This window comes from Akanthomyces muscarius, chromosome 3 (genome assembly GCF_028009165.1).
Source record: "Akanthomyces muscarius strain Ve6 chromosome 3, whole genome shotgun sequence".
Classification (NCBI taxonomy): domain Eukaryota; kingdom Fungi; phylum Ascomycota; class Sordariomycetes; order Hypocreales; family Cordycipitaceae; genus Akanthomyces; species Akanthomyces muscarius.
In genome coordinates, this window is record NC_079243.1 from 1,463,065 (window position 1) to 1,486,113 (window position 23,049).

Genomic DNA, 23,049 nt, shown 5'->3' on the forward strand with positions numbered 1-23,049 from the left:
AGGACCTGCTTATCGTGACTCTAGCATACCAGCGACAAGACAAGAGACGGGCTTCTTAAGTATTATCCAACGACCATGACAGCAGACTAATCGCACCGGCGATGCACTGGCACGCATACTGTGGCGGCTTGGTATGTTTGACAACTGCAAGGAAGCATCTCCCTTGCCTGAGTGTGTGGCGTGTTTCGTTGATGCTGGATATTTCGGCATAAGCTTTTCTACTTCTAGAATCCTTTCAAACCCACATGCGTCTTTACTTGATGTTGAGTGCGACGCATTGCCAGAATTCTGACATTCTGGCAGAGTCTCCCCTAGACCCGGCAGTCCCATCTCATCATGTTTCACAGCGACTCGAATAATAGTTAGAAGCCAATTTTCAACGTGATGTTTCATTATGCAATGCTGACATGGGCTAGTCGAACGAGAGAGTTGGTAGAAACGACTACGGCCCGCAGTGCATAAAGGTGGCAAGACCTGCAAACTAGAACCGGCGCATTGACAGAGCTCGGATCATCATGCGTGCTACCGTTATTCGGCGTCGACAGCCCTTTATCTCGCCCAGAGTACTGCGCATAACGGTAAGTGTCATTACCTACCTCTTTCCTTCTTCTTTTTCTTAGTTGATGCATTATGGTATAATTAGAATTTATTACTCTCTTCTTTTTGAACTCTTGATTATATATTTCTTAAATCAAAGTAGTATTAGTTTATACACACACTCTCACTTACTCTCTGCGGCTACATTCTCATAGTAACTACTAAGTAGAGAATACTGCACTATTTAAGCATGCTAAATTAGCATTGACTAAGCTAGTCTAATATTAGACGGGCGATTTGCTGAAGATAGGGTTTGGGGCCATCACTGTGAGGTCGCATGATCATAACGAGTAAGTGAAAATTGACTCTTATTGAAAATAAGCTAGTATAGAAATCGCGCTCGTATTAAATCCGCAAGACTGACCTGAGTATAGTATGCTGAGCGAGGGTCCGAGCCTCAATAGCAAAAGGTCAGTGTTTCAAATTGAGGAGGCACATGTGATGATGCCACTAGAGCAGAACTCTCAAACCGAGTTCCTGACTCGAATCCACGAACTAGCCAAAAGTAAACAACTTACATGAAACACCAAGAACCAGAATTACTCGTGCTATGGCGAGAATTGATTCAATAATCGTTGCAACTCCACCATATTGAGGCTAAGTCATTCACTACATTATTCAACGTGATCGGAGACATGGTTTAATTCGTGCGGTATTATTCGAAAAGAAATCATCATTACGATACTGGTAGATCCCACATCCCCTCTTGTTGCCAAGACTACTTCACACCTTAATTCCAATATTTGCTGAGGGAAATACTTTACTGTTAAGTATGAAACTACTTTAGTTGAAAGACAATAATAAGAAAAGTATCCTAGAGGCAAGTAGGTGAAGACGAGGGCAAAACGTAGCACAAGGAAATCAAGTTGCCTTGATTTTCTCCCAGCGGGTTATGAGCAGGTGCAGAGTAAAGCTTGAATAGTAATGAATCAAAACCTCGAGTAACACAATCTGTTCACGCCAAATCCACCTCACAACATTTACAGACTCACTATACACAAGTGACTGAGCAATGCTTTTTGAAGGAACAACGAGATCAAACCTCAAATCATATACATCGCATCTTCACGCGCCCACCGTCCCCCACGCATCATTGACCGCCGCCTCGGCCTCCTTGCGCATATCCTGCGCCTCCCACACGAGCAGCAAGTCATGCACCGCATGCGGCGTGCCATGGAACCGCACCGTCTCAGTCCCATTCAGCTCCTCCATCTCCTCGGCGAAACGACGCACCGTCGGGCAGAAGCCCTCGGCCTCGCCCGCGTGCAGAAACACCGGCACCGACGTGCGAAACGGCCGGTGCAGCGGCGACACGTACGCAGCCACCTCGTCCGTCACCGCGCCGCCGCGAGGAAGATACGCCTCGGCGCCCCACTGCAGGAACTCGGGCGTCAGGATGTCCGTCGCCGCCGTGTTGATCTCGGAAAAGTCGCGCGCCGCGCGTGGCGTCACCTCGACCCACGGCGACCACGCAAAGATGCCGCGCGGCAGCGGCAGCACCTTTGTCTCCTCGAGGTAGCGCAGCAGCGCGAGGACGAGGTTGCCGCCCGCCGAGTCGCCGGACAGGACCACGTTCTTGGGGGAGTAACCCAGCGAGAGGACGTGCGCGTAAAAGGTCACGGCGTCCTGGATCGCGGCCGGGAAGCCCTGGCCGGCGGTGCTGGCGAGGCGGTACTGCGCCCACACGAAGCGCGTCGCCTGCCCTCCGTGCAGCACCACGTCGGCGGCCTTGCGCCCGAATGCTTCGTGACCTACTTCAATGACGAAGGCGCCGCCGGGGAAGTGCAGCACGACCGTCTCGGCGCCGAGGTCCGAGGCGTCGGCCGCAGGGGCCCTGGGGAACCAGAGCGCTTTTTGCGGAGCGGGCTTCACGGGAGAGGCGCCCGCGGCCAGGATGCCGGTGAAGAGCGAGGCGGAGGGAACGACGGCGGTGGTGACGCGGGCCAGGTCCTTGGGGAGGTTCTCGGCGACGAGCCGCGGGGAGCGCGTCGAGGTGATGATGTTGAAGAGCGCCCGCGTGATGGGGTTGCCGACGTTGGCCTTGAGGCTCAGCCGCGGGCTCGGGCGCAGGCTCTTGAGGAGGGAGAACTTGAGCAACAGGTAGATGAGGTACGGCGGCGTGGAGAGGTAGAAGTACGCGATGCACAGGGCCTTGAGCGGCTGCGTGGCGCGCCATGGGCGGACGGGTTGCGGCATGGTGGATGGGGATGTAAATGGAGGTGCCGAGTAGTTATGGATGCGGACGCTGGATGGATGTCGTGAGAGGGGAGAATGGATGGTGATGTATGTATTGAGTTGATGCTTCCAGCAGGGGTTGTGTCTCAGTTGAGAGGTGAGGGGTTGCTTCCGCAGCTGGATGCCGGTGTTGTTAGCCTGTCGCAATTGTCTTTGCATGTGCGGTGCAGCTGCAGCAGGAAAAAAAAAATCAGGCTGCGAAGCGCCCGTCAACTCTACAAATGCACCGCTGCTAGACAGACCATAGAGCCTCGATGGAAGGCTTGTCGTGCTTTTTATGCCTTTCTTTAATTAGTGGCCCCAAACGAGGCGCTCAGCCTCGGATTATGCCTGATCTGAGTAGCCAATGCGAAAACGTTCTTAACCACAGCAGCCTTGGATATTTTAGCCAGCGATGGAGATGTTGACTCATCTCGCGACATGTCCCAAACCCATCCTAGATTCTAGCGTTGAATTGACGTCGGGCGTTTTCTATACATCTGCATCGACGGTGCCAATCTCGCGGATAATCTTATCCCACGTCTGCGCCGATGCATTCCCGCGGATCCAATACCCGCCCTCGTCCTGGTCCAAACAGATAAAGTACGGCACCGGCCTGTTCTTGTCATCCGTCGACAGATAGTGATGGCTCACCACCCGTCCCGACGCCACCGGCCCTCCCCTCCCGGCCACCACCACCGCGGGACCAAAGTCGGCCGCCGCGCCGATGCGAAGACCCGCCAGGTTGTTGCACAGCACAGGCACCTCATCGGAGCGGCAGTAAAACGGCATGCCGGGCTCGCGCTGTGTTTCAGCTGCGTTGCGCCGTCGCTGAAAGTGGTGCAGGACCTGGCTCTCCGTCGTCTGCGCGGCGACCTCGGCGCGGTGCGCGAGAGCGATCCGCGCCAGGGACGACGACGGCCCAGCGACGTCGTCCGGGGTGATGGAGGCAAAGTACAGCCCTAGAAGGTTTTGCATGTGTACGCCTGGCGCGTCGCGGAGGGCGGGTATCCGTGCGCGGCAGTTGAAGGAGCCGGCGACAACGTAGCGCGTGCTTGGGCGCCGGCCGATGGCGGCGAGGCTCACCAGCCAGGCGCAGATCAAGTCGCCGTCACTCACAAAGGGATGCTCATCCGTCTTTGAATCCGTGGATAGTTGAAACACATCTTCACGCCACGTGCGAATAACGGTCTTGGGGAGGTAGAAGATGCGCCAGTCGGCGCGGGGGCCGGTCAAAAGTTGCCAAAACAGCCGGCAGAAGAAGAAGAGCTTGCTGAAGCCCGTGAGCTCCCTGTCACGCACCACGTTGGGACCAAGCTGCTCGTCTGTGTACTGTCCAGCAATGTCCCATGCTACGTCTTCTCGCGCGCCTGCCAAGGGCTTGATCTCGTGCTCGCGGTCGGCGAGCGCCAGTGACCATGCGGCTAGGAGCTCGCGCTGGCCGGTGCCGTCCATGACGGTATGCGGCCATGTGAGCTCGATGAGAGTGACATCCTTGAATGTGGAAATGTGCAGCCCGAGCTGTGGCAAGCCGCGGTCGATGTGTTCCCGCAGCGTCTTTGGTGTGCCTGGCGCAAAGACAGATTCATTGGCACTAGGAGTCCTCGCGTATACCCGTGGGCCGGAATCGGCTTTGGGAAACGCGCGCCTCGTTGCATCGTCACCAAAGGTTTCCGTAGAGTAATCTCGGTGCGTATACGTAAAGGCTGGATCTTGGTCTGTGAATGTACGTGGAACGTGGATTTCAAGACTGCCAGTCTTCTGCCATTCCGGATCAGCATGCTGCAAGAGAACGAGGTCGCCGATGATACATACTGTGCAGTGAAGACGTCCTGCCAGCTTTCGCCAGTCTCCCGTCTCCAGTACGCGTGTGAGTGCGCTGCGAAGCTTGGAAGCGTCGAGTTGGGCGTCGACCCGGAATATCCACTGCATCATGATGCTGCGCGGGCCTTTGTAGTCGTCAAACATGTGGACAGGATATATATCGACGGGTGCCGAGTCCGGCGGCGATTCAAGTTTCCCTGCCATTTTCAAGGTGTTCATCGTGTAGGCTAGCTGTAGTCCAAGTCGAGATGTAGATTGACTTTGGAGGCTGCTTGGTCGAAGAACAAACAGCAGCTTCACGTAAGCTTTGAACAGACAGTCTCGGGGAACGTGAAAGTCATTACAGTGACGGGAGCGACCGTGCGCCACTTAAATACAGATAGAGCTTGCGCGGGATTTGGTAGTTAATCTATGTAGCCTAGATTTGGCCGTGCCAAGAGATTTCGTCTGTTCGCGAGGCGGATCCGAGTAGTTGTGGTCTAGTCTTGAAGGCTGTCACATCGAGTGAGATTGATGAGGCGATACACATGTCAGCGTTATCTTTTTGGAACTCAAAGTCTTGGCGCGGCGATCCGCTAATTGTGGCAAGGTTTGATTTAGATATTTGGTATTATTGGTAGTTGAACAGAAAAGGGGAGGCCACCGTGCGATCGGCAGTTCTCTGCCAAGCCTTTTGGTCTGACGATTTAATCTACCGGCCCATCCAACCACCATCCACTACCAACACATGCCCGCTGACATATGCGCTCGCGCGGCTCGCGAGGTACACGGCCGTGCCCTTGAAGTCGTCGGGGGAGCCCCAGCGGCCGGCGGGGATGCGGGCGCTGATGCTGGCGAGGCGCTCCGGGTTGCCGAGCAGGGCCGTGTTCATCTCCGTCTCGATGTAGCCCGGGGCAATGGCGTTGACGGTAATGCCCTTGCTCGTCCACTCATTGGCGAAGCTCTTGGTGACCTGGCCGACGGCGCCCTTGGACGCGGCGTACGCGGGCACTGTCAGGCCACCCTGGAAGGTGAGCAGCGAGGCAAAGTTGATGACGCTGCCGCGGCGGCCGGTGGCAGGCGAGGGCGCGAGTTGCAGCATGTGGGCGCCGACGTCGCGGCAGAGGGTGAAGACGGCGTTGAGGTTTACTTGGATGACCTGGGTTGGGCGCAATTGTCAATAATCGTTCTAGTGCACAATAAACAAGTTGTGGGATTCGTACCTCGTTGAAATCGCTGTCGGGGAATTCTTCGCAGGGGTGGCGGCGCTGGATACCCGCGCAGTTGACGAGAATGCGAATCTCGTGGCCGTCGGCGAGAATCTTGGGCGTCAGGGCGGCGACCTGTTCCTGGACAGCCATGTCGGCCGTATAGATCCAGGCCTTGCGGCCGAGGGCCTCGACAAAGTCTTTCGTCTCGGTGACGCTTGTATCACGCTGTGAATTGTCAGCTCGAGTCTAATTAGACACTCAATGTTTAGTGTAATTAGATGTACCTGGATGAGGATAATGTCCGCGCCGGCTTCCGCCAGGCCAACAGCGACAGCTTGGCCAATGCCGCGTGTGCAGCCAGTAACCATGGCCGTATGGCCCTCTAACGAAAACATGCTGGACGCCATTGCTATCCAAGAAGACTCTTCAGAAATTGACAAGATGGCAAGATGCAAAGGAAGCAAAAGTTGGTTGGGCAGTGAAGAGGTTTAAACACGTTTGCCCCGCGTTTGCCGACAGCCTTCCAGTGACGATGTGAGGCGCTCGAGGGGCCCGAGTGACACAGTGCCGTTTGCACCTGCAGCCTTGGTGGATTCCAGTGGGCTTCAGCGGGATGAGGTGGATGTTTAGCGGCCTGCGCTCCCTGTAAAGCTGCCCCGCGTCAATTGCCGGCGGGCCACCTGCGCTGAGGGAAGCTCCTGTTTAGGCAATTCTCGCCGAAGCCTGCCAGCTGGCATGGGGCTTTGAATAGCCGGCCATTTGCGCAGCTTGGGTTGCTCGTTTGGTGGGGGAGCTTCTTTTTCTCTGGGCGCGGTCACCATTGACTGCTGTCTTGAATTGTTCATCTTCCCTTCACTTCCTTTGATGCCCTCAAACTTAACTTCAAGATCTCATCTTCTTTCACTGTTTCGTTTCTCAATCTTGCAAAAATCAAGAGCTTGCAAAGTGTACACAGCACACCATGTCGACCCAAAAAGTCCAAGCTTCCGTCCTGCACGGTGCTCGCGATCTTCGTGTTGTAAGTTACACATCTCATATTTTCCGAGCAGAATAGCCAATCTTTCATCACAACAAACTCACACTGTAATCTCAGGAAGAGCGTGATCTGCCCAGTCCCGCTGCCGATGAGGTCCAGGTCGCCGTTCAGGCCACCGGTCTCTGCGGCTCCGACCTGCACTACTTTAACCACTACCGCAACGGCGACATCATCGTCCGCGAGCCCCTCACCCTCGGCCACGAGTCCAGCGGCACCGTCGTCGCCGTTGGCAGCGCCGTGCAAAACCTGGCGGCCGGCGACCGCGTGGCCCTCGAAGTCGGCCTGCCCTGCGAGAGCTGCGAGTACTGCGACATCGGCCGCTACAACATCTGCCGGGGCATGAAGTTTCGCAGTTCGGCCAAGGCATTCCCTCACGCGCAAGGCACGCTGCAGGAACGCGTCAACCATCCTGCGCGCTGGTGCCACAAGTACGCGAATTAAACTTGCAAATAAAAAACTTAGTTGGATGCTGACTTGACTAGGCTACCTCCGGCGCTTTCTCTCGACCTAGGCGCCGTGCTCGAGCCCCTTTCCGTCGCCATGCACGCCCGCGACAGGGCCAATCTGCCCGACGGCTCGACAGTGCTGGTGCTCGGCGCCGGCGCCGTCGGTCTTCTCGCTGCGGCCATCAGCAAGGCCGCCAATGCCAAGACGGTAGTCATTGCCGACATTCAAAAGGACCGCATCGACTTTGCCGTGCAGAATGGCTTTGCGGATGCGAGCGTGCTGGTGCCCATGGAGCGCCCGCAGACCATCGAAGACAAGCTTGCGTATGCGCAAAGGGTGGCCGACATTGTCAAGAACACGGCTGTGAACGGACAGGCTGTTGGCGAGGTCAGTGCCGTGTATGAATGCACCGGCGTCGAGACGTGTGTGCAAGCGTCGATTTACGTAAGTTTTCATCTCCACAGGCCCATGAGAAAATACTGACTGTTACAGGCCACCAAGCCGGGCGGCAAGGTTATGATCATTGGCATGGGTACACCGATCCTCACGCTTCCCATGTCCGCCGCGGCCCTCCGCGAGGTCGATCTCATCGGTGTCTTTCGCTATGCCAACACATATGCCAAGGCCATTGCGCTACTCGCAAGCCGTCCTGCCGCCATGCCGGATCTGTCGCCGCTTGTGACGCACCATTTCAAGGGCATCGACAATATCCCCAAGGCCTTTGCCATGGCCGGCCAGGTCAAGGACGAAGAGGGAAAGCTGGTGCTCAAGGTTGTAGTCGATATGGAGTAGATGATTGTAATTTTGAGTATCAAGATTGAGTGGCGTTGGGCAGATGTATAGCATGAGGGTGCATAGCGAGATATCATAGGCCGTCGGTTATGGAAGGAAAAGGTAGTAGAATGAAATTGACTTTTGTATACTAAGCAATGTCTATGGATGTTTTGTAATCTCGGACAGTCAAGCTATGACTTGTCGGGGAAGCCAAAGTCGATTCCAAAGGGCGGGTAGACGTAGCGCTTCAGCTCGCCCTTGGCCGTGAGGTCGTCCGAGTACGCTCGCAGCCGCTTCATATCCTCGTCGTCGAGCTTCACAATGTCCGCATTGGCCTTGATGCGGGCTGGCGTGACCGACTTGGCCAGTACCGTAGCACCCCGGGCGACTGAAAAAAAAACACTAGTCTTAGTATACATGACTCTTCGTCTGCTTCATGGGATTCAAAACTCACTGTGGTAGCTCAGAAGCACTGTAGCCGGGCTGACGCCGCGCTTCTCGGCAATCTCGACGACGGGCGCGGCGGTGAAGAGCGGGCTGCCGGTGCTGCCGAGCGGGCTGTAGGCGACGACGTGGATGCCCTTGTCGCGGCAGAGGTCGACGATTTCCTGCTGCGGCAGGCTGGGGTGGTTCTCGATCTGGTTGATGGCGGGGACGACGGTGCAGCCGGCGAGGAGCTGCTCGAGGTACTTCTTGCTGTACTGTATTGTATAAAGGTGAGCAAGACAGAGCATGATTTGGGCAATTATGAAAAACAGGGAATGGGGCGGGAACGCACATTGCTGACACCGATGCCGCGGACCTTGCCCGTGGAGAGGAGGGCCTCCATCTGCTTCCACGCGTCCGTGTGCTTCCAGTCATAGATGATGTCGCGCTTGCCGTCGGGGAGCGTCGGGAACTTGTCATCGTTGCCTGCGATACACAATCAGCATTTCACAGCCTCTCTTGGAAAATTTGGGGGCCTTACCATTGGGGTTCAGCAGCACAGGCCAGTGCTAGACCATCTCGTCATCAGTACAGCACATGGCGGCGGACAGTACACCAAGGACTTACAATGAGATACATGTCGACGTAGTCCACGCCGAGAGCCTTCAAGCTCTTGTCCAGACACTCTTCGACGCGCGTGTTGTACGACGCCCACGCCTTGGTCATGATGTACACGTCCTCGCGGCGGACGCCCGCGGCAAAGGCCTCTTTGAGGCCCTCGCCGACCTCGGCCTCGTTGCCGTAGCAGTAGGCGCAGTCGACGAGCTTGTAGCCGTTCCGGAGGGCATAAGAGACGGCTGTTTGGACCTCGCCGGGCTTGGACTGCCAGGTTCCTGATTTTCAAAATGTTAGAGAGGCGTCCAAGCTGCCGGGGGGGGGGCGTGTGTAAGAGCACTTACCAAGACCGAGAGAGGGAATCTCCTTGCCAGTGTTGAGCTTGAATGATGTGGCCGCCATTGTGAGTACTGCGTTTGTGTATACTGGGGGAAAAAACGAATATGAGAGGGAAAAGAGCGATACGGATTGAGAATATGCAGAGCGGTAGGAGAAAGGAAGCTTGGTCATGAAATAAGAATGACATTGGGGGAGCTCTGCCCCTCCAAGCTGCTGCCCCTCCAGCCATTGGGGTACCCCCGCGGGGGTGGTGTGGGCTGCCAATAGCCGGTTTTGGGGTTCTTTCGGCGCCGCGCCCAATGACCACCCACCCCTGTTTCGGAGACAATTCCCGCCATGGAGAATTTAGACCGAGATCCACTGCGGGTTTCACGCTTTGGAAATGATAGAGGTACAGGAGCGCGAAGCAAAGACTGCGGAGCCGAGTGATGCCCTTTCTCTGAATGTGCGTGGTTTGGCGGGACATGACCGGCGCGGCGGGGCCGGGCTGCCTCCGTGCGCCGAAGGGTCGTTTTGCGACACCACGCAGACTGTTCATCACTACGGGAAGTGTAGGTATTTCTTCTTCATATCTGATTTACATGGCGGAGGACCGTGGATCGACAAGTCTCTGCAGACTGTCGTCGTGCGCTTCATATAGCCGTCTTTCGCAACATTTTGAAGCAGACCCTACGGCCACCCCATGCTCCTTTCCGCCCATTTTATTCTGCATTGCCAGTCTGGCTACTTGTCGTCGTTAGGTTTCTTGAATGCTTCACAGGTGAGTCGCTCCAAGTAAATGTTGGCTTCAGCTGCATTAGTTCTATCTAGCTGAGCTGCCTGGTCTGTCCTCCCTCGATGCCTCCGTCGTGGTGTAGATACAAAGAAAACGCATCATGTCTTTGAGCTGTCTTGGCGCAAGAAAAAAAAAGAAGAAAAGAAACCAAGGTTGCAAATGCAGAGAAAAATCGACTCGTGTGCTCTAACCCGATACCAACACCCATAGTCTGCAATTTTGTTAGCTTTCGTCTCCATCGTCATCTCGGTGCGGCAAAAAACTCACAGGAAGAAAATCATCAACACGCCAAACATCTTGGCTATTAGCCAGCGGTTGCTCGACACCCTGGACCAGTATTTCAGCAGCTCGCGCTGCGCGCCCTCCACATTATCCACCACGTCCTCCGTGTTGGCGTCTATTCGCTGAATCATCTCGCTCTGCTCCGACACCATGGTCGCGAGCTGGCCAAAGATGCTGCCGAGCTCGCCAATCGTCTTCTCAATGGCCTCGATGGCCTCACCGCGCTGCTGGATGTACGTGTTGGCCGGCTGCGCCTCCTCCATCATGAGCATCTGGTTGTCGCTGACGGGGTTGAGCGAGAGCGTGTCGGAGCCGGCGCCGGGCGCGGGCGACGCGCGGTTCGGCGTGCCGTAGAGCGGCGACGCCGACGACTGCTGCACCGACGGCTGCGTGTGCTGCGAGACGTTGGAGATGAAGTTTTCGGTGCGCGATCGCGAGGCTTGGATGTTCTTGGTGCGCGCCTCGAGCACATCCTTGAAGTTGACCGAGACGTCGGTGAGTTTGCCCTGCAGCAGGTAGACGACGTTTTTGTTGTGCTCCCCTTCCTGGTCGGCGCCCTTGGGGTGCTGCTGTTTCGACATCATGGAGAGGGCACCAATCTGCTGGTTTAGGGACGACAGGTCCTGCTTGATGACAAAGGTGAGCTCGTTGATCTCAACCGGCCGGTCGTCGAATAGCGTTCGTCGCTTGGCCACTATAGACGGTTAGCATACTAGATAATCCCGCGCCGTTTGTTCGCAACCCACATTGCGCCAGCTTCTCCAGCTTGCCCATGGTCGAGGAGATGCCGCGGCCAATTTCGGCTGCCTTTCTGGCAAAGTCGGAGCGTCGCGGCTGCGCGTCGCCATTAGCGGCCGCCTTTTGCGAGTCCGTGAGCAGCGAGCGCCGTTGCGCGCCGAGCTTGTTGGCATTCTGCTTGCGTTGCGCGAGCGCGAGGACCGACTTGAACTCAGAGGTTCGGTCCTGGATCGATGTGGCGGCCATGGTCGATGATTAAAGTTTCTATAAATGCAGCGGCGAAAGGGTCATGTGGCGGCCAGCGCGAAAACGCCTTTCAAAGAGGTTGGTGAAGGAGTGTGGCGATCGGGATGTCGATGTTTGGTGGCGTTGACGAACTTGATGCGAAAGGCGAGGGTCCCCCAACGAGTTTGAGTTTGTTTGACCACGTTTTCAGTAAGCCCCTTGTCGAGACGGCTTTAGCCGAGGGAGTAGCGTTGGGCTGGTAAGCTGCGCAGAAGAGGAATAAATGTAGCAAAATTAATGGATTATGGTAAAGGCGCGAGTCGGCAGCGACAAGGACGAAGAGAAGAATTGCGGGCCGAAAGGACTGGAGATGAAGTTGCTTGGAAAGATGCTGGGAAAAGGGATAGCGGCGCAACAAGTCGCGAAGTGGCCTTGGGAGATTTGGCTTGTGCTCGACGGGTGGCTGTCATTGGCTGGAATGTTGACAGGTGTAGCCCCACATTCTAGAAACTCGACGGTCACCCCCATTTGGCCAGCCGGAACTGTTTGCTCCTCGACCAACTCCGCACGAGCCAAGGACAATGTGATTACAATGCCCAAAACAGATGAAGCTAGCATCGAGAATGCGATTCAAAGCGTCAAGAGCGGCGTCAGTGTCGCCAAAAGCGCCATTCGATGGGGTGTACCGAGGTCGACGCTGAGGCATCGTTTAAAAGGAACAATGACACACGGCGCCGCCGCCGAACCGCAGCAGAGGCTATCAAGGAGACTGGAACTGCAGCTCGGCGGCTGGATTACAACAACAGCGGCCATTGCCGAGCCGCCGACGCATAAGCAAATACGAGATGTGGCGATGCAGCTTCTGGCACATGAGGGTGACCTTCGGCCACTGGGCAAGAATTGGGTGGCTACATTTCTGCGCCGAAACCCCCATATAAAGGTCGCCAAGGGTAAGTTGGATGCTTGCTCGAAGCACGCCGTTGCAAACTGACTGTAGTACAAAGAAACTACGCGCGCGGACGAGAGCGTTGCAGCCGATGAGCCGAGTCAATGAGGATGTTTACTTGAAATGCGGACTGTGGAAACGCACCGACAAGGCAACTGCACATCATACGTTTAATCTGATATGCAGAAATGCCACGAAGTAGGTATAAATACAAGTCACGCCGGGGAGAAGAGCGCAGGGCACGTTCGATGGAAAGTGGCCTGAACGCAGTGATATGCACGGTAGGAGCAGGGGCATCTTCAACAGGTTGTAGGGTCGAACAAAGCCCATGATCATACAACTGCTTTTGACACTATCCTCAATGTTACCAGGACAATATCCGCTCACTTTTTTTGACGAGCCAGGTTGCAATCATATGCTACCAGAATCTGGATTACAGGGCTGGCCAAATCGGGGGCCGACGCGCGAACGGCCGCCCCAGTGCTTCAGCCACCAAATGAAACGGGATGACGCGCCACTGTAAAGTCTCCGCCACCAGTAGTTCGCCCCAGTGACGACATGCAACCACATGCTTCGGTATGCAGCACTAATAAAGAACAAAATTTATGGGAGGGGAGAAGATTGAATCAACAATGTAGAAAATTGCATTCAAGTTCTGACGAGACTCTCCATGCTGAGCTTGCCCCTTGACCACTATGGATAGTGACTCGACGGTCACGGTGTCCTCCGAATCCTCACAGAAGACATAGGGCGCTGACAGACGGGCTCGCTGGGCGGGTCTAGCAATATATTATTTCTGCTGATCCTCACAGCCTCGAGGCAGACTGCCCCGGTTGAAGTCATCGAGATGCACCGCACTCGTTGGCAAACACAGTCACGTCAGCAAAACTTGATCAAAGACTCAGAATGTGTGTATATAGGTCCTCGCGAACGGTACGAACGGCAGATGTAGATCCAGATGCATGCACTGTGCCGTGTATGACGACGAGTGTGTGTCTTGCCAGTTTCCAAAAATAATTACACGCTGCGCCACACTGGCTCCAGAGGCTGCGCACGCTGGAGGAACCTGCCTGTTGGCGCTGTGGGTAGTGGACTGTGAGCGGGCTTGGTGGATTTACGAGTGGGATACTGGAGGTGCTGGAGCTCGCCCGGCGGTGGACAAAACAGATCGCCGGTCAGTCCCTGGCTACAGCAATAACCAGCCATCACTGCTCCAGACAGCTCTTAGCTTTACCTAATAAAAGGTGAAGAATAAACTAAGTAGAGCCCAAGTAATCTACTCCTATTTTTAAAATATTTTATTTCGGAGTAGAGAGCTAGAATGCCCTTCTGTAAATGACCTGGCCTTCCAGCGACCGGCGATGTGTTTTGTCCCCCACTTTGCTCGCTCAGCACCGGCTCTGCACCGTCCTTCTCCACTGTAGCTCTTTCTGTCAGGCGGATTCAGGCGCTAGAGATGCTCTACAACCTCTCCCCTATCAAACCTCTCGGCATTCCAGCCTCCAACAATCTCGGCAGCGCCACACTTGGCTGCCCACCTCCATGGCTTACTACTGGTGCTAACAAGACACCACCACATCGTCCACGTCGCTCAGACTTCTCCCATCCTCATACCCGGGCACCTAATTTTCTCTCTTGCTTTGCGTCGTGTTGCTACGCGCTGCCATTCTTTATTTCATTATAACCTTGCCTGCATTTTTACGCGGCCGCTTGCCTTGTAACACCACCGCTTGCTATACCCCCTTTGTCATTGCCCGACCCACCGTCGACAGCTTCGCACGACGCGCAACCGTCGGTGAGCGAGCCACATTTGCCCGCGCTCAAAAACCACAGCAGAGCTAGCTTCAGCACGAGCATGAAGAGATAGACCATCTGCGCATTGTTCGGCCCTGCAACATGGACCAAGGCTCCTATAGCAGACCAGACGGCCGTGGCCAGCCCTCTCTGTATGTACCAGCGCATCTACGGCTTTGGCTTGCGAGGTCCCCTCGAAATGTGGCTAACAGGTTCTTCTCAGCTCCGGCTCTTCGGCTTCCAACAACAACTACCAGGTCAACGTCAGCCGCCAAAAGACGAAGAAATGGGTCGAGGCCAAGTCGCAAAACTACGACGGAGATGACTGGGGCGCTGACGAGTACGACGACGACGAGGTAGCGCCGCCTCTGCCTCTGTCGCCTCACGGCCCTCAGTACGGTGCTCCCCCAGGCGCTCCCCATGTTCCGTCACTACATATCCAAACCAACCCACCGCCGCAGCCGCAGCCGGCTCAACAACACCAGCCCTATCCGCCACCACAATCGCGAGCCCCTCCTCCTGCCACCGCGCAGCCTCGCCAGGAGTCCAATACCCCCCTGCCCGCTCATCCGAGCTCTGCTGCACCGCCGTCTGCTGGTGGCTTTGCGCCGCAGAGTGCGTCCTCGACGTACCCGCTGTCGCCTCGCTCGCCGCCCGACAGTCTCCCCTCAAACACTCCGCAGGCTGCTACGGCGGGCAAGCCTCTGCCCTTTGTTCGGCCATCGGACATCTACCGACGCATGGAAGACGAAAAGAGCCGCGGATCGTCCGAAAGCTCGCGCCCGAGCGCCGACTATGGATCCAGCCTGTCTAAGCAGACATCGGCATCGCCAGCAAGAACAGCTGCTCAGCCTGTTAAGCCTCAGCCACCAACTGCGCCAATTCCTGCGCCGCGCACCGATAGCCACACCAGTATCTACCAGGATCTGACGAAGCCTACGCTGAGCCAAGCGCCACAGCAGCCACTTGTCACCTCGCCCCGAGCGGAACCGCGAGTGTCGGAATTCGTGACGCCCAGTCGCGACGCTGCCCCTAACACGACCAGCGAGGATGCCAAGCGTCTGTCCACCAGCCCCAAGCTCCCGGATCTTGCTCGCATGTCTGTCTTTGGCGCCGACTTCTTCTCCAGTGGTTTCTCCTCGACCTTGTCCTCGGAGCAAATCGCTGAGCAAAACATTCCCGAGGTCCCCAAGGTGGCACCAGAATTAAAAGTGGATAAGCCTACGACATACGAGGAGAGCGCCTCACCTGCAGAGGCTTCGAAGGCTGCCACGGACAAGACTCAAGCCACTCCTGCTGCCCCGGCCGCCATGGAGGATGCTCCTATCCAGCACGAAATCATGGCACCAACTGTATATCAGCCTCCGGCCGTCACAGCCACGAACACTGAGCCAGTGGTGCCACTTACGCCTGCGGAGTCCAAGCCAGCAGCTGACCCCGCCAAGCAAGTCGCAGCGAGATCATCCACCGATACAGCATCGAGCTCTCATTCGGCTGCTTCTGCGACTGAAATTACACCTACGAAACCTCTCAATGTTCGCAAAGACGAAAGCCCGGTACGAGCGTTCGAACCACCGCCCCCTCTCCAGCGCGAACCGACATTCGGCACAGACACGTCCTCGCCCGTAAAGGAGAGCGATGCGCTTAGAGACGAGATAATCAAGACGCTCAACTCTCCAAGTCAGCCCAGCCGAGAGGGCAGCGAGACTGGACCGGCCGACAGCGGCAGAAAAGGGTCCCAAGGCCATGCTAGAGACAGCACCTATACCCTGCAAGACTACGATAGCTACTGGGAAGACACGGACACGGCACCAAAGGTTCCTGCTCAGCCGGTGCAGCCTCAAACGAAAACAATGAGCATCGTGCCGGAAGAGGCCACACAAGCGGTTGCAGCGGCTACACCAGAAACGCCTATTGCCAAAGCACCAGAGCCTTGGAAGCCTATCGAAGAAGCCAAGCCAGCGGCACCTTTGCCAGCCGTGAATTCAGCAGCCGCTACTGAAGCCACGCCTCGGGTGTCGACCAGCCAGTCTTCAGCGTCGCCTACTGTGTCACAGGTGTCCAAGTCTACTTCTGCTCAACAGCATCCGGAAGTATTGATAGTCTCTCCTGTAAGCGCGGACCTTCGCCGCAGATTTTCATGGGAGGCCGAAGATGCATCCAAGCAGCCACCAACAGCTGCCAGTGCCGCGCCCGCCGGTGCCACCATTTCACCATCTACGCCCGCTGCCGTCGTGGCTTCAACACCTACGCCCGCCACCGCCACCGCCTCTCCATCTGTGCCCGCTCCCATCGCGGCTCCGGCTCTAGCTGTTGCTGCAGCGGCCGTGGCTCCTGCTGAACCCAAGGCACAGCCAGAATTAACATCTCGTGCGTCTGAAGCTCCTGATCCTAATGCAGCCAGTATCCCAGCCGTCGCTGCCACCGACAGCAACTCACAGGAGTCTAAGCGTCTCTCCCTCGCGGACGAAAAAGGTCTCTCTGCAACGGCGTCGAATGAGGGCTCTGCGCCCCATGATGAACATCCCGCTCTGAGACTGTCCGACCCAGCACCAGCTCCCGTCTTGAGTATGCCGAAAAGTTCGGGCGCGAGTGTCACGCAGTTCAAAGACATTGTCGCATTGAACAACTCTTCCGAAAGAGTTGCCAAGTTCAACGAGACAAGAGTCGCTTTTGCCGTCATGGATATAGGGCTCGATAAGTGGCTCAAAGGTCTTCACCAAGATCACCCAGAACACCACTCCAAAAGCTTCAACTCGTATCAGCCATCTGCCGCTGTCCCTGCTGGAGCACCCGCCGGGGCTCAGGCACCGGCGCAGCAGCCTTACTACCAGCAGTACTTGAACGCCAGCACCCCTGGTAGCGGCTCATCGCCAGGTCGCCGCATCGGTGGCATCACCATGCCGTCCAACGCAAGCGGCAGCACATTTGGCCATTCTGGAAACCAAATCGGAACCAAGAGCAAGGAGCTTATGCAGTCGGCGGGTAAAATGGGCAAAGGACTCTTCAGCAAGGGCAAGAATAAACTGCGCGGGGACAAGGTATTTCACTAATGCTTTTTTCTTTCCACCCAGCTCATAGTGAGTGGGCCGTTTCCTTCAATCTTCCCTCAGGCAGGATGGATATTTCTTTAACTCTGTATTGATTTATGAATAATGTTTCAAGTGGATTTCTGCATCACTGCGTTTCATAACGCTGTGGGTGTTTGAGATAGGAATATGACGATGAGAACTATTATCCTGGGCCTGCAACCCCCTTCTCACTATATCATTAAACCATACGTGTGAAACGATTTGATATTAACTGTTCTTCTCGATAGGGCGACACACACCCACCGCCAGTGCAGGCCAAAACCAGGCACGACCGCTCCGGTTCCTGGGCCGTTCTCAGTAACAAACTACGTACTGAATTCTCTCCCAGGGACCCAGGGCATTCTCAGCATCCTGAAGAAGAGTATCCCGCTGCTCCGAGACCCAGCGTGACGATCGCGCCTCAGATCCCCGAACCAGAACCTGTTTCGCCGTTGCTGCGTGAGGCGTCTCCAGATAAGTCTCTCCCGCCTGTCCAGACACAACCAGCGGCTCGTGACAACGCACTCGCGACCGCTAGCCTGCCCACCGCAGCACCGACAACTTCCCATGTCCCTTCGTCTAGCCAAATTCGCATTGTCCCGACTGAGACTACGCATGGTCCTTTCAGCGCAGGGGCTCCGGCCGTGCCGCCCACCGCTGCTGAAGACAGTGGAGTAGGCATGCTCGCACAGCCTGATGAATCTGGGGATTTCCCCAAGAGACAATCTTCTTTTGTCGGGTTGCCGCCCATTCGCAGATCTTCGACTTTTGGCTTGAAATCCAAGGCGCGTCGTGCTGCGGAGCGCTTTCCCATAGACGAAGAGGAAGGCAATGATGTTCCTGACCTGCCTACAAGTGATGTGATGGAAAACGCTGTGAGGCAAGCAGAAGCCGCTCAACAACCGCATCGCGAGCAGCCAGCCGTGACACCGGCAGGTCCATCTTTCCCTGCTCTTGACAAGGATAGCGTTATTGTGCAGCACCAGCCAGTCTCCCCTGAGCACTCTCCAGAAAGACTCGCAAGGCAACCCGCAACGGTACATCCACCACAGGCACAGCCCATGCGCCAGCCGGCACAACCACCTATGTTGATGCATCCTGGGCAATCCGGTCCCTGGAAGCTCGAGGAGAGTCACTTGGCCGAGCCCCTGCACCAGGCAAAGAATCGCTCCGGCCACAGTCCCATCTCTCCGCCCATGGGCTACGGCTTCGACAAGGAAACTGGAAACTCGGCAGCAATGGCTCCGCCGCCAGTGCCGGCAGGCATGCGACAACGTACCCCCGATGTCCCGCCCTCGTCTGCCCAGCGCTGGCCCGGCCTCTTTGCGCCGCAGCCTGGTCAAGAGCCTCCGCAGCAACAAACGACTCAGCAGCCCTACTACGAGGAGGTAGTGAACCCGCGCCACAGCATCAATGAGTACTCGATTCCGGGCGTCGGTCCGCCAACTGAGGAGAGAGGCCGCGCCAAGCGAAACTCGGGCATCTTTAAAGAGATTGGCGACAAGATTGCGCGTGCCACCTCGCGCGACCGAAAGAATTCGTTTACGGAGAACCGGCCCCCCGTTGATATGCATACTGACGGAGCCTCTGAATCGAGCTTTGGCACAGAAGAGATGACGGACCGCAAAAAGCGCCGCTCTAGCTTCCTCAACACGCTGACTGGACGCACGTCTGTGGACCAGGGGCGGCCTCGACAGAGCTTCAACGCGCTTCAGCGCTCTCAGACCGAGACATTTCCTGCGTCCTCCGTGGAAGACGTAGGCTCCACGCGGAAGCGATCTATGTTTGGTGGTGTGATGGCTGGTTTTGGTGCCAACAAAGGAGGATCAGCTAACGCACCTGCGTCAGGCTTTGTCAACCAACAGGTGACTGATGACGAGCCACAGCTTACGCCAAAGAAGAAGCGCTTCTCTGCATTTACCAAGGCTTTCCAGAGACCGAATCAAGACCGCCCCTCGTCTGGCATGTCGCTTGAGCCGACCCAGAGCGCCGGTAGCAGTCAGGGACAAATCGGCCGCAGCGGAATGTTTTCAAGCACTCCCTTCCGCAACAACGACCGCGGGGGTTTTGCTGGCCAGATGGATTCTGCTGCTCCCGAGCACAGCCGTCGTGCTTCGTTCTCCAACCTGCTCTCGACGTTGGCTGGCAATAAGGGCCAGCAACACGAGCAGCAGTCTCCGCCGCCGCCCAAAGACGTGGGAGGCATGCCTCCCAAAGATCTGCCTCAAAATATCCCTGCCGCGCCTCCTCAGGCGCACCCTGCCGATGGCTTTCCAGCACCGCACCGCGGCGGTGCTGCCGCCCCTATTCTGCCCGACCAGTTCTTGGATCGCTCCCAGCCGCTTTTTGCCGCCGGGGAAAGCAACTGGGGCATGAACCGGCCTCCTACTTCTACAACTGTGACGAGCAGCGAGGCCAAGGCTGACGCGGGTGAATCGATCGCCAGCCGCGCCGCTATTGCTCATGATGCTGGTCACCTGCCGCTTCCTGCCATAGCAAGCGCCAAACGCGACGACCCTGTTGCGCCATCCGAAATCTCGGACTCGGAGACGGATTATGCCGAAAACATTCGCAAGCCTTCTGATGTGACGCCCTCGGTGACTTCTCGTGGCGACGATGAGATTGGCGACATGACCCGTCAGGACACCAACATCAGTCAGATGACGCCGAGCATTGTGACAGACGGTCCACGCCTCAATTCACAGCAGCAGACTCCCACTGCTCAATATCCGAATAGTCCTGGAGGATACTTTACTCAGAACAACAGAATGCTCGGCACGGGGCCCCTCTCCGCCGGAGCTCAGGGATACTCGCAGGGACAATCCTTCCAGCACCCCGGGGATCCTCGTCGCTCGCTCACGGGACCTGGTCATGGTCAGAGCATGGGCCAGTCGTCTCCTGGCGCTCAATACGGCCAGCGTACACAGCAGCTTGCTCAGTACGCTAATCAGCAGCAGCAACAGCCGCAGCGGTACATGCAGCCTAGTCTCAGCCAGCCCGTGTCGCAGGCTCAGGGGGCTGCTGCATCGTCCAAGGGATGGAAAGGCCTCAAGACTAAGATGGCGGGCCAAATGGCGAGCATGAGCCAGCCGTCCCCGAACAGCAAGAGTGAAAGGGGAGACAAGCCGGCACCTGGTGACAAGCTCTTTAATGCGTTCAAGAGATTGTCGAAGCAGCAAGGGTCGGCTGAGGCGCAACAGCAAGGAGCTGCGCCGTCAGCTGCCCACGCAGGACAGGATTCAACAGCTTCTCATCTGCATGCCAGGAATCAAGGCCAACCTGCCGTGGGTCAACCACAGCAGATGTCTCATCAGTACATGCAGCATCAACAAATGCCGCCTCAACAGATGCACATGTGTCAGGGGTTCCATCCTGGGCAAGGTCCCCCTCAGCAGCAGGTGCCCGTGTATATGCAGCAGCACCAGCACCAGCAGCACCAGCAGCCGCAGACCGAGCCTCAATACGGTGCAGTCCCGATTCCTCAGGGCTATACTGCTGTGTACGGCCACGGCAGCTCGCAAGTACCCAGCATGTATAATGTTGGATGCCAACACTCGCAGCATCAAACGCCTTATCAGCAGCAGCAAACCCATCCCAACCACTACCAGACGTACTCTGCTGTCGATGACAACCAGCAGCAGGGCAATGGGGCTGCAGCGGCGCAGGTTCAGTCTCCTCCTCGGCCTCCACAGCCCGAGACTCAAACCGAATCGCACCCTCATGAGTATCACTCCCATCGGCCATCTGCGACTGGGAGCGAGCTTCTTAGCCCTGCTTCCACTACACAGCGCAGCGGAAGCATGGCTATGAGCCCCGTCTCCGACGAGCCCCGTAGTCCTCACGCGGCACTTACCAGAGAGGCGCTGGCACAACAGGATGCCCACAAGGACTTGCAGGTCCATCACCTTCACCCCGACGAGGGCCGCACCAGCCTCGGTCCGTCGAACAGTAACCGCGTCAGCCAAGTCTCCAACGACAGCGGCAGACACGGACCCTCTCCGAAATCTGAGCATTCGCCTGCTGTTAGCCACAAGCAGCTGCAGGCTGTCGTGTCACCCGCTTCCCCAGACAACGAGCCACACGTTTCTACAGCCAAAGCATCGCCCCCGGCAGGGTCTGGCTCTGATGTCGCTAGCCCCAGAAACGGCGCTGCTGCTGTCCCTGACGAAGCCATTATTATCCCCGCTACGTTGACTAGTGATCTGACGGGCGAGAGCAAAGGCCACGTCTCGGACGACTCGCTGGAGAAGCAGGCCAAGCTGAGCAAGACGACCAATACAATCACGGCAGCGACGGAACACTTTGCGGAGCTGGAAGACACGGCGGAAGCGCGGAAGCGCACACTGCGCATCGATGGCCAGGAGGAAAAGATTGCGTACGACCCGGAGGAGGAGAATCCCAAGATGACGGCGACAAGCTACCCGGGCCAGGAATGGAATCCGTATGGAGAGCCTGGTTTTGGTGAGTGGCAGGAGTAGAGAAATTTGTCTATATATGTATATGCGTCCGATCATTTTGTGTGTTATTTAATTTGTTGCATTTCATCTTATATTATTATTTTTCTTTGAGTATGAGGCGACTGTCTCGTTTGGATACCACTTTACTTTTTCTCTCTCTTCACTTTGAGGCTACTTGCATAGCGTTTGCTTGAGCTATTATTTCCTGCTTGGCTTTTCGTTGAGATTGCTTTTTGCTGTAGGCTGAATAGCAGAGCCTGATATCGAGTACACTTGTTGATAAGAAATGAGACTCCAGATTAGTGTGCAATTCAGGTCTATGTGTTTGCTGAGCAGCTTGCTACGAGCAGTATTTCAGATGATTCTTCTCTGCCCATCGTCCCATGTTTCTGCCAGGCGCCAAGTGCAGCCCGCAGATTCCAGCCTTGGCATCGGGCAGATTAGCTGTTGGAGACCCCAGGGAAACTGCACAGAAGCCGCGTCAGAAGTGCGTTACCGGTGAGCAAATTGGGCTGCAGTGGTTGTTCAGCGCAGCCGACGAAACAGCAGTTCACTCCAGGTACTGGCCTCCTTTTCTTCCCATCCATCCGGCATCATTTGCCCGGGAGCCCAAGTGTCACCTGCCGACTTTAGCCTTGACGTAGCCCGAGTTGGGCTGTTGGGGAGCCGCTTTCCCCGGAAAATCCTGCGGGAGCCGGTGAGAAGGTATGAGCGGCTTCGGAGGCGCGTCTTGAGCCAAACTCTCGAGCAGCATAACTACTCCGCCGGAGTGGTTTGCTTGCTGATCTGCATCGGTCTTACTCCGTATGCCGGGCTCGTTTTTCTGCGCACGGCCAAAGAAGCGAGGTCTTTCCTTAGCGTTGTTGGTGTAGCACCAGACAAGCAAACTACCGAGTCGGTCGGAGGCTTAGTTGGACAATGTCGAACAGTGTAAATACGATGGGATTAGAAGATTTCACTGCTTATAGACATGTCTCGTTCTTAAAAGACGGAACAAGACGACGGTTCGTTCTGCATACCAATCGGCATTCGCGGTGCGTTATTTGGTGAATCAACTGGTGCTCGTTCCCAAGGGTCTTTGCGAGGCCGGATTAGACTTTCCAGCTCCCCCATAAGATTGCCCCGACCCCAACGACGCTATCGCCTTGACTCCGCAGGGCAAAGCAGAACCTTGAATGCCCGCCCAATAGGGAAGGTAAAAAATGCGCGAGTCACCTCGGGCTGCCTGACTAGGCCCCCCCAGCGTTGCCGAAACGTGGGAGTTAAGTAAGGCACAGAGTTCGCGCCATGTTCTCCATG

At 56.3% G+C, this 23,049-nt stretch overlaps 8 protein-coding genes across 8 annotated transcripts; 3 read left to right on the forward strand and 5 right to left on the reverse strand.

The window, feature by feature from the left end:
* Nucleotides 1-1,662: 1,662 nt before the first annotated feature.
* On the reverse strand, nt 1,663-2,793 carry LMH87_001786 (uncharacterized protein; the record flags this gene model as incomplete). The annotated part of the gene is made up of 1 exon (XM_056193122.1): nt 1,663-2,793. The coding sequence occupies one exon, from the start codon at nt 2,791-2,793 to the stop codon at nt 1,663-1,665; it is 1,131 nt and encodes a 376-aa protein (XP_056050191.1).
* Nucleotides 2,794-3,303: 510 nt separating this feature from the next.
* Nucleotides 3,304-4,854, reverse strand: LMH87_001787 (uncharacterized protein; the record flags this gene model as incomplete). Its single annotated transcript, XM_056193123.1, has 2 exons — nt 3,304-4,572; nt 4,627-4,854. The coding sequence occupies 2 exons, from the start codon at nt 4,852-4,854 to the stop codon at nt 3,304-3,306; spliced, it is 1,497 nt and encodes a 498-aa protein (XP_056050192.1).
* Nucleotides 4,855-5,326: 472 nt separating this feature from the next.
* LMH87_001788 (uncharacterized protein) lies at nt 5,327-6,232 on the reverse strand (the record flags this gene model as incomplete). Its single annotated transcript, XM_056193124.1, has 3 exons — nt 5,327-5,773; nt 5,838-6,050; nt 6,110-6,232. The coding sequence occupies 3 exons, from the start codon at nt 6,230-6,232 to the stop codon at nt 5,327-5,329; spliced, it is 783 nt and encodes a 260-aa protein (XP_056050193.1).
* A 554-nt stretch (nt 6,233-6,786) lies between these two features.
* On the forward strand, nt 6,787-8,100 carry LMH87_001789 (uncharacterized protein; the record flags this gene model as incomplete). Its single annotated transcript, XM_056193125.1, has 4 exons — nt 6,787-6,843; nt 6,919-7,289; nt 7,344-7,752; nt 7,801-8,100. 4 exons carry the CDS (start codon nt 6,787-6,789, stop codon nt 8,098-8,100), a joined length of 1,137 nt encoding a protein of 378 aa, XP_056050194.1.
* A 173-nt stretch (nt 8,101-8,273) lies between these two features.
* Nucleotides 8,274-9,525, reverse strand: LMH87_001790 (uncharacterized protein; the record flags this gene model as incomplete). The annotated part of the gene is made up of 6 exons (XM_056193126.1): nt 8,274-8,470; nt 8,537-8,783; nt 8,861-8,994; nt 9,050-9,077; nt 9,136-9,401; nt 9,468-9,525. The coding sequence occupies 6 exons, from the start codon at nt 9,523-9,525 to the stop codon at nt 8,274-8,276; spliced, it is 930 nt and encodes a 309-aa protein (XP_056050195.1).
* Nucleotides 9,526-10,423: 898 nt separating this feature from the next.
* LMH87_001791 (uncharacterized protein) lies at nt 10,424-11,503 on the reverse strand (the record flags this gene model as incomplete). The annotated part of the gene is made up of 3 exons (XM_056193127.1): nt 10,424-10,448; nt 10,505-11,213; nt 11,266-11,503. 3 exons carry the CDS (start codon nt 11,501-11,503, stop codon nt 10,424-10,426), a joined length of 972 nt encoding a protein of 323 aa, XP_056050196.1.
* Nucleotides 11,504-12,203: 700 nt separating this feature from the next.
* LMH87_001792 (uncharacterized protein) lies at nt 12,204-12,536 on the forward strand (the record flags this gene model as incomplete). The annotated part of the gene is made up of 2 exons (XM_056193128.1): nt 12,204-12,432; nt 12,487-12,536. The coding sequence occupies 2 exons, from the start codon at nt 12,204-12,206 to the stop codon at nt 12,534-12,536; spliced, it is 279 nt and encodes a 92-aa protein (XP_056050197.1).
* Nucleotides 12,537-14,324: 1,788 nt separating this feature from the next.
* Nucleotides 14,325-21,771, forward strand: LMH87_001793 (uncharacterized protein; the record flags this gene model as incomplete). The annotated part of the gene is made up of 3 exons (XM_056193130.1): nt 14,325-14,374; nt 14,446-17,263; nt 17,542-21,771. 3 exons carry the CDS (start codon nt 14,325-14,327, stop codon nt 21,769-21,771), a joined length of 7,098 nt encoding a protein of 2,365 aa, XP_056050198.1.
* Nucleotides 21,772-23,049: the final 1,278 nt, after the last annotated feature.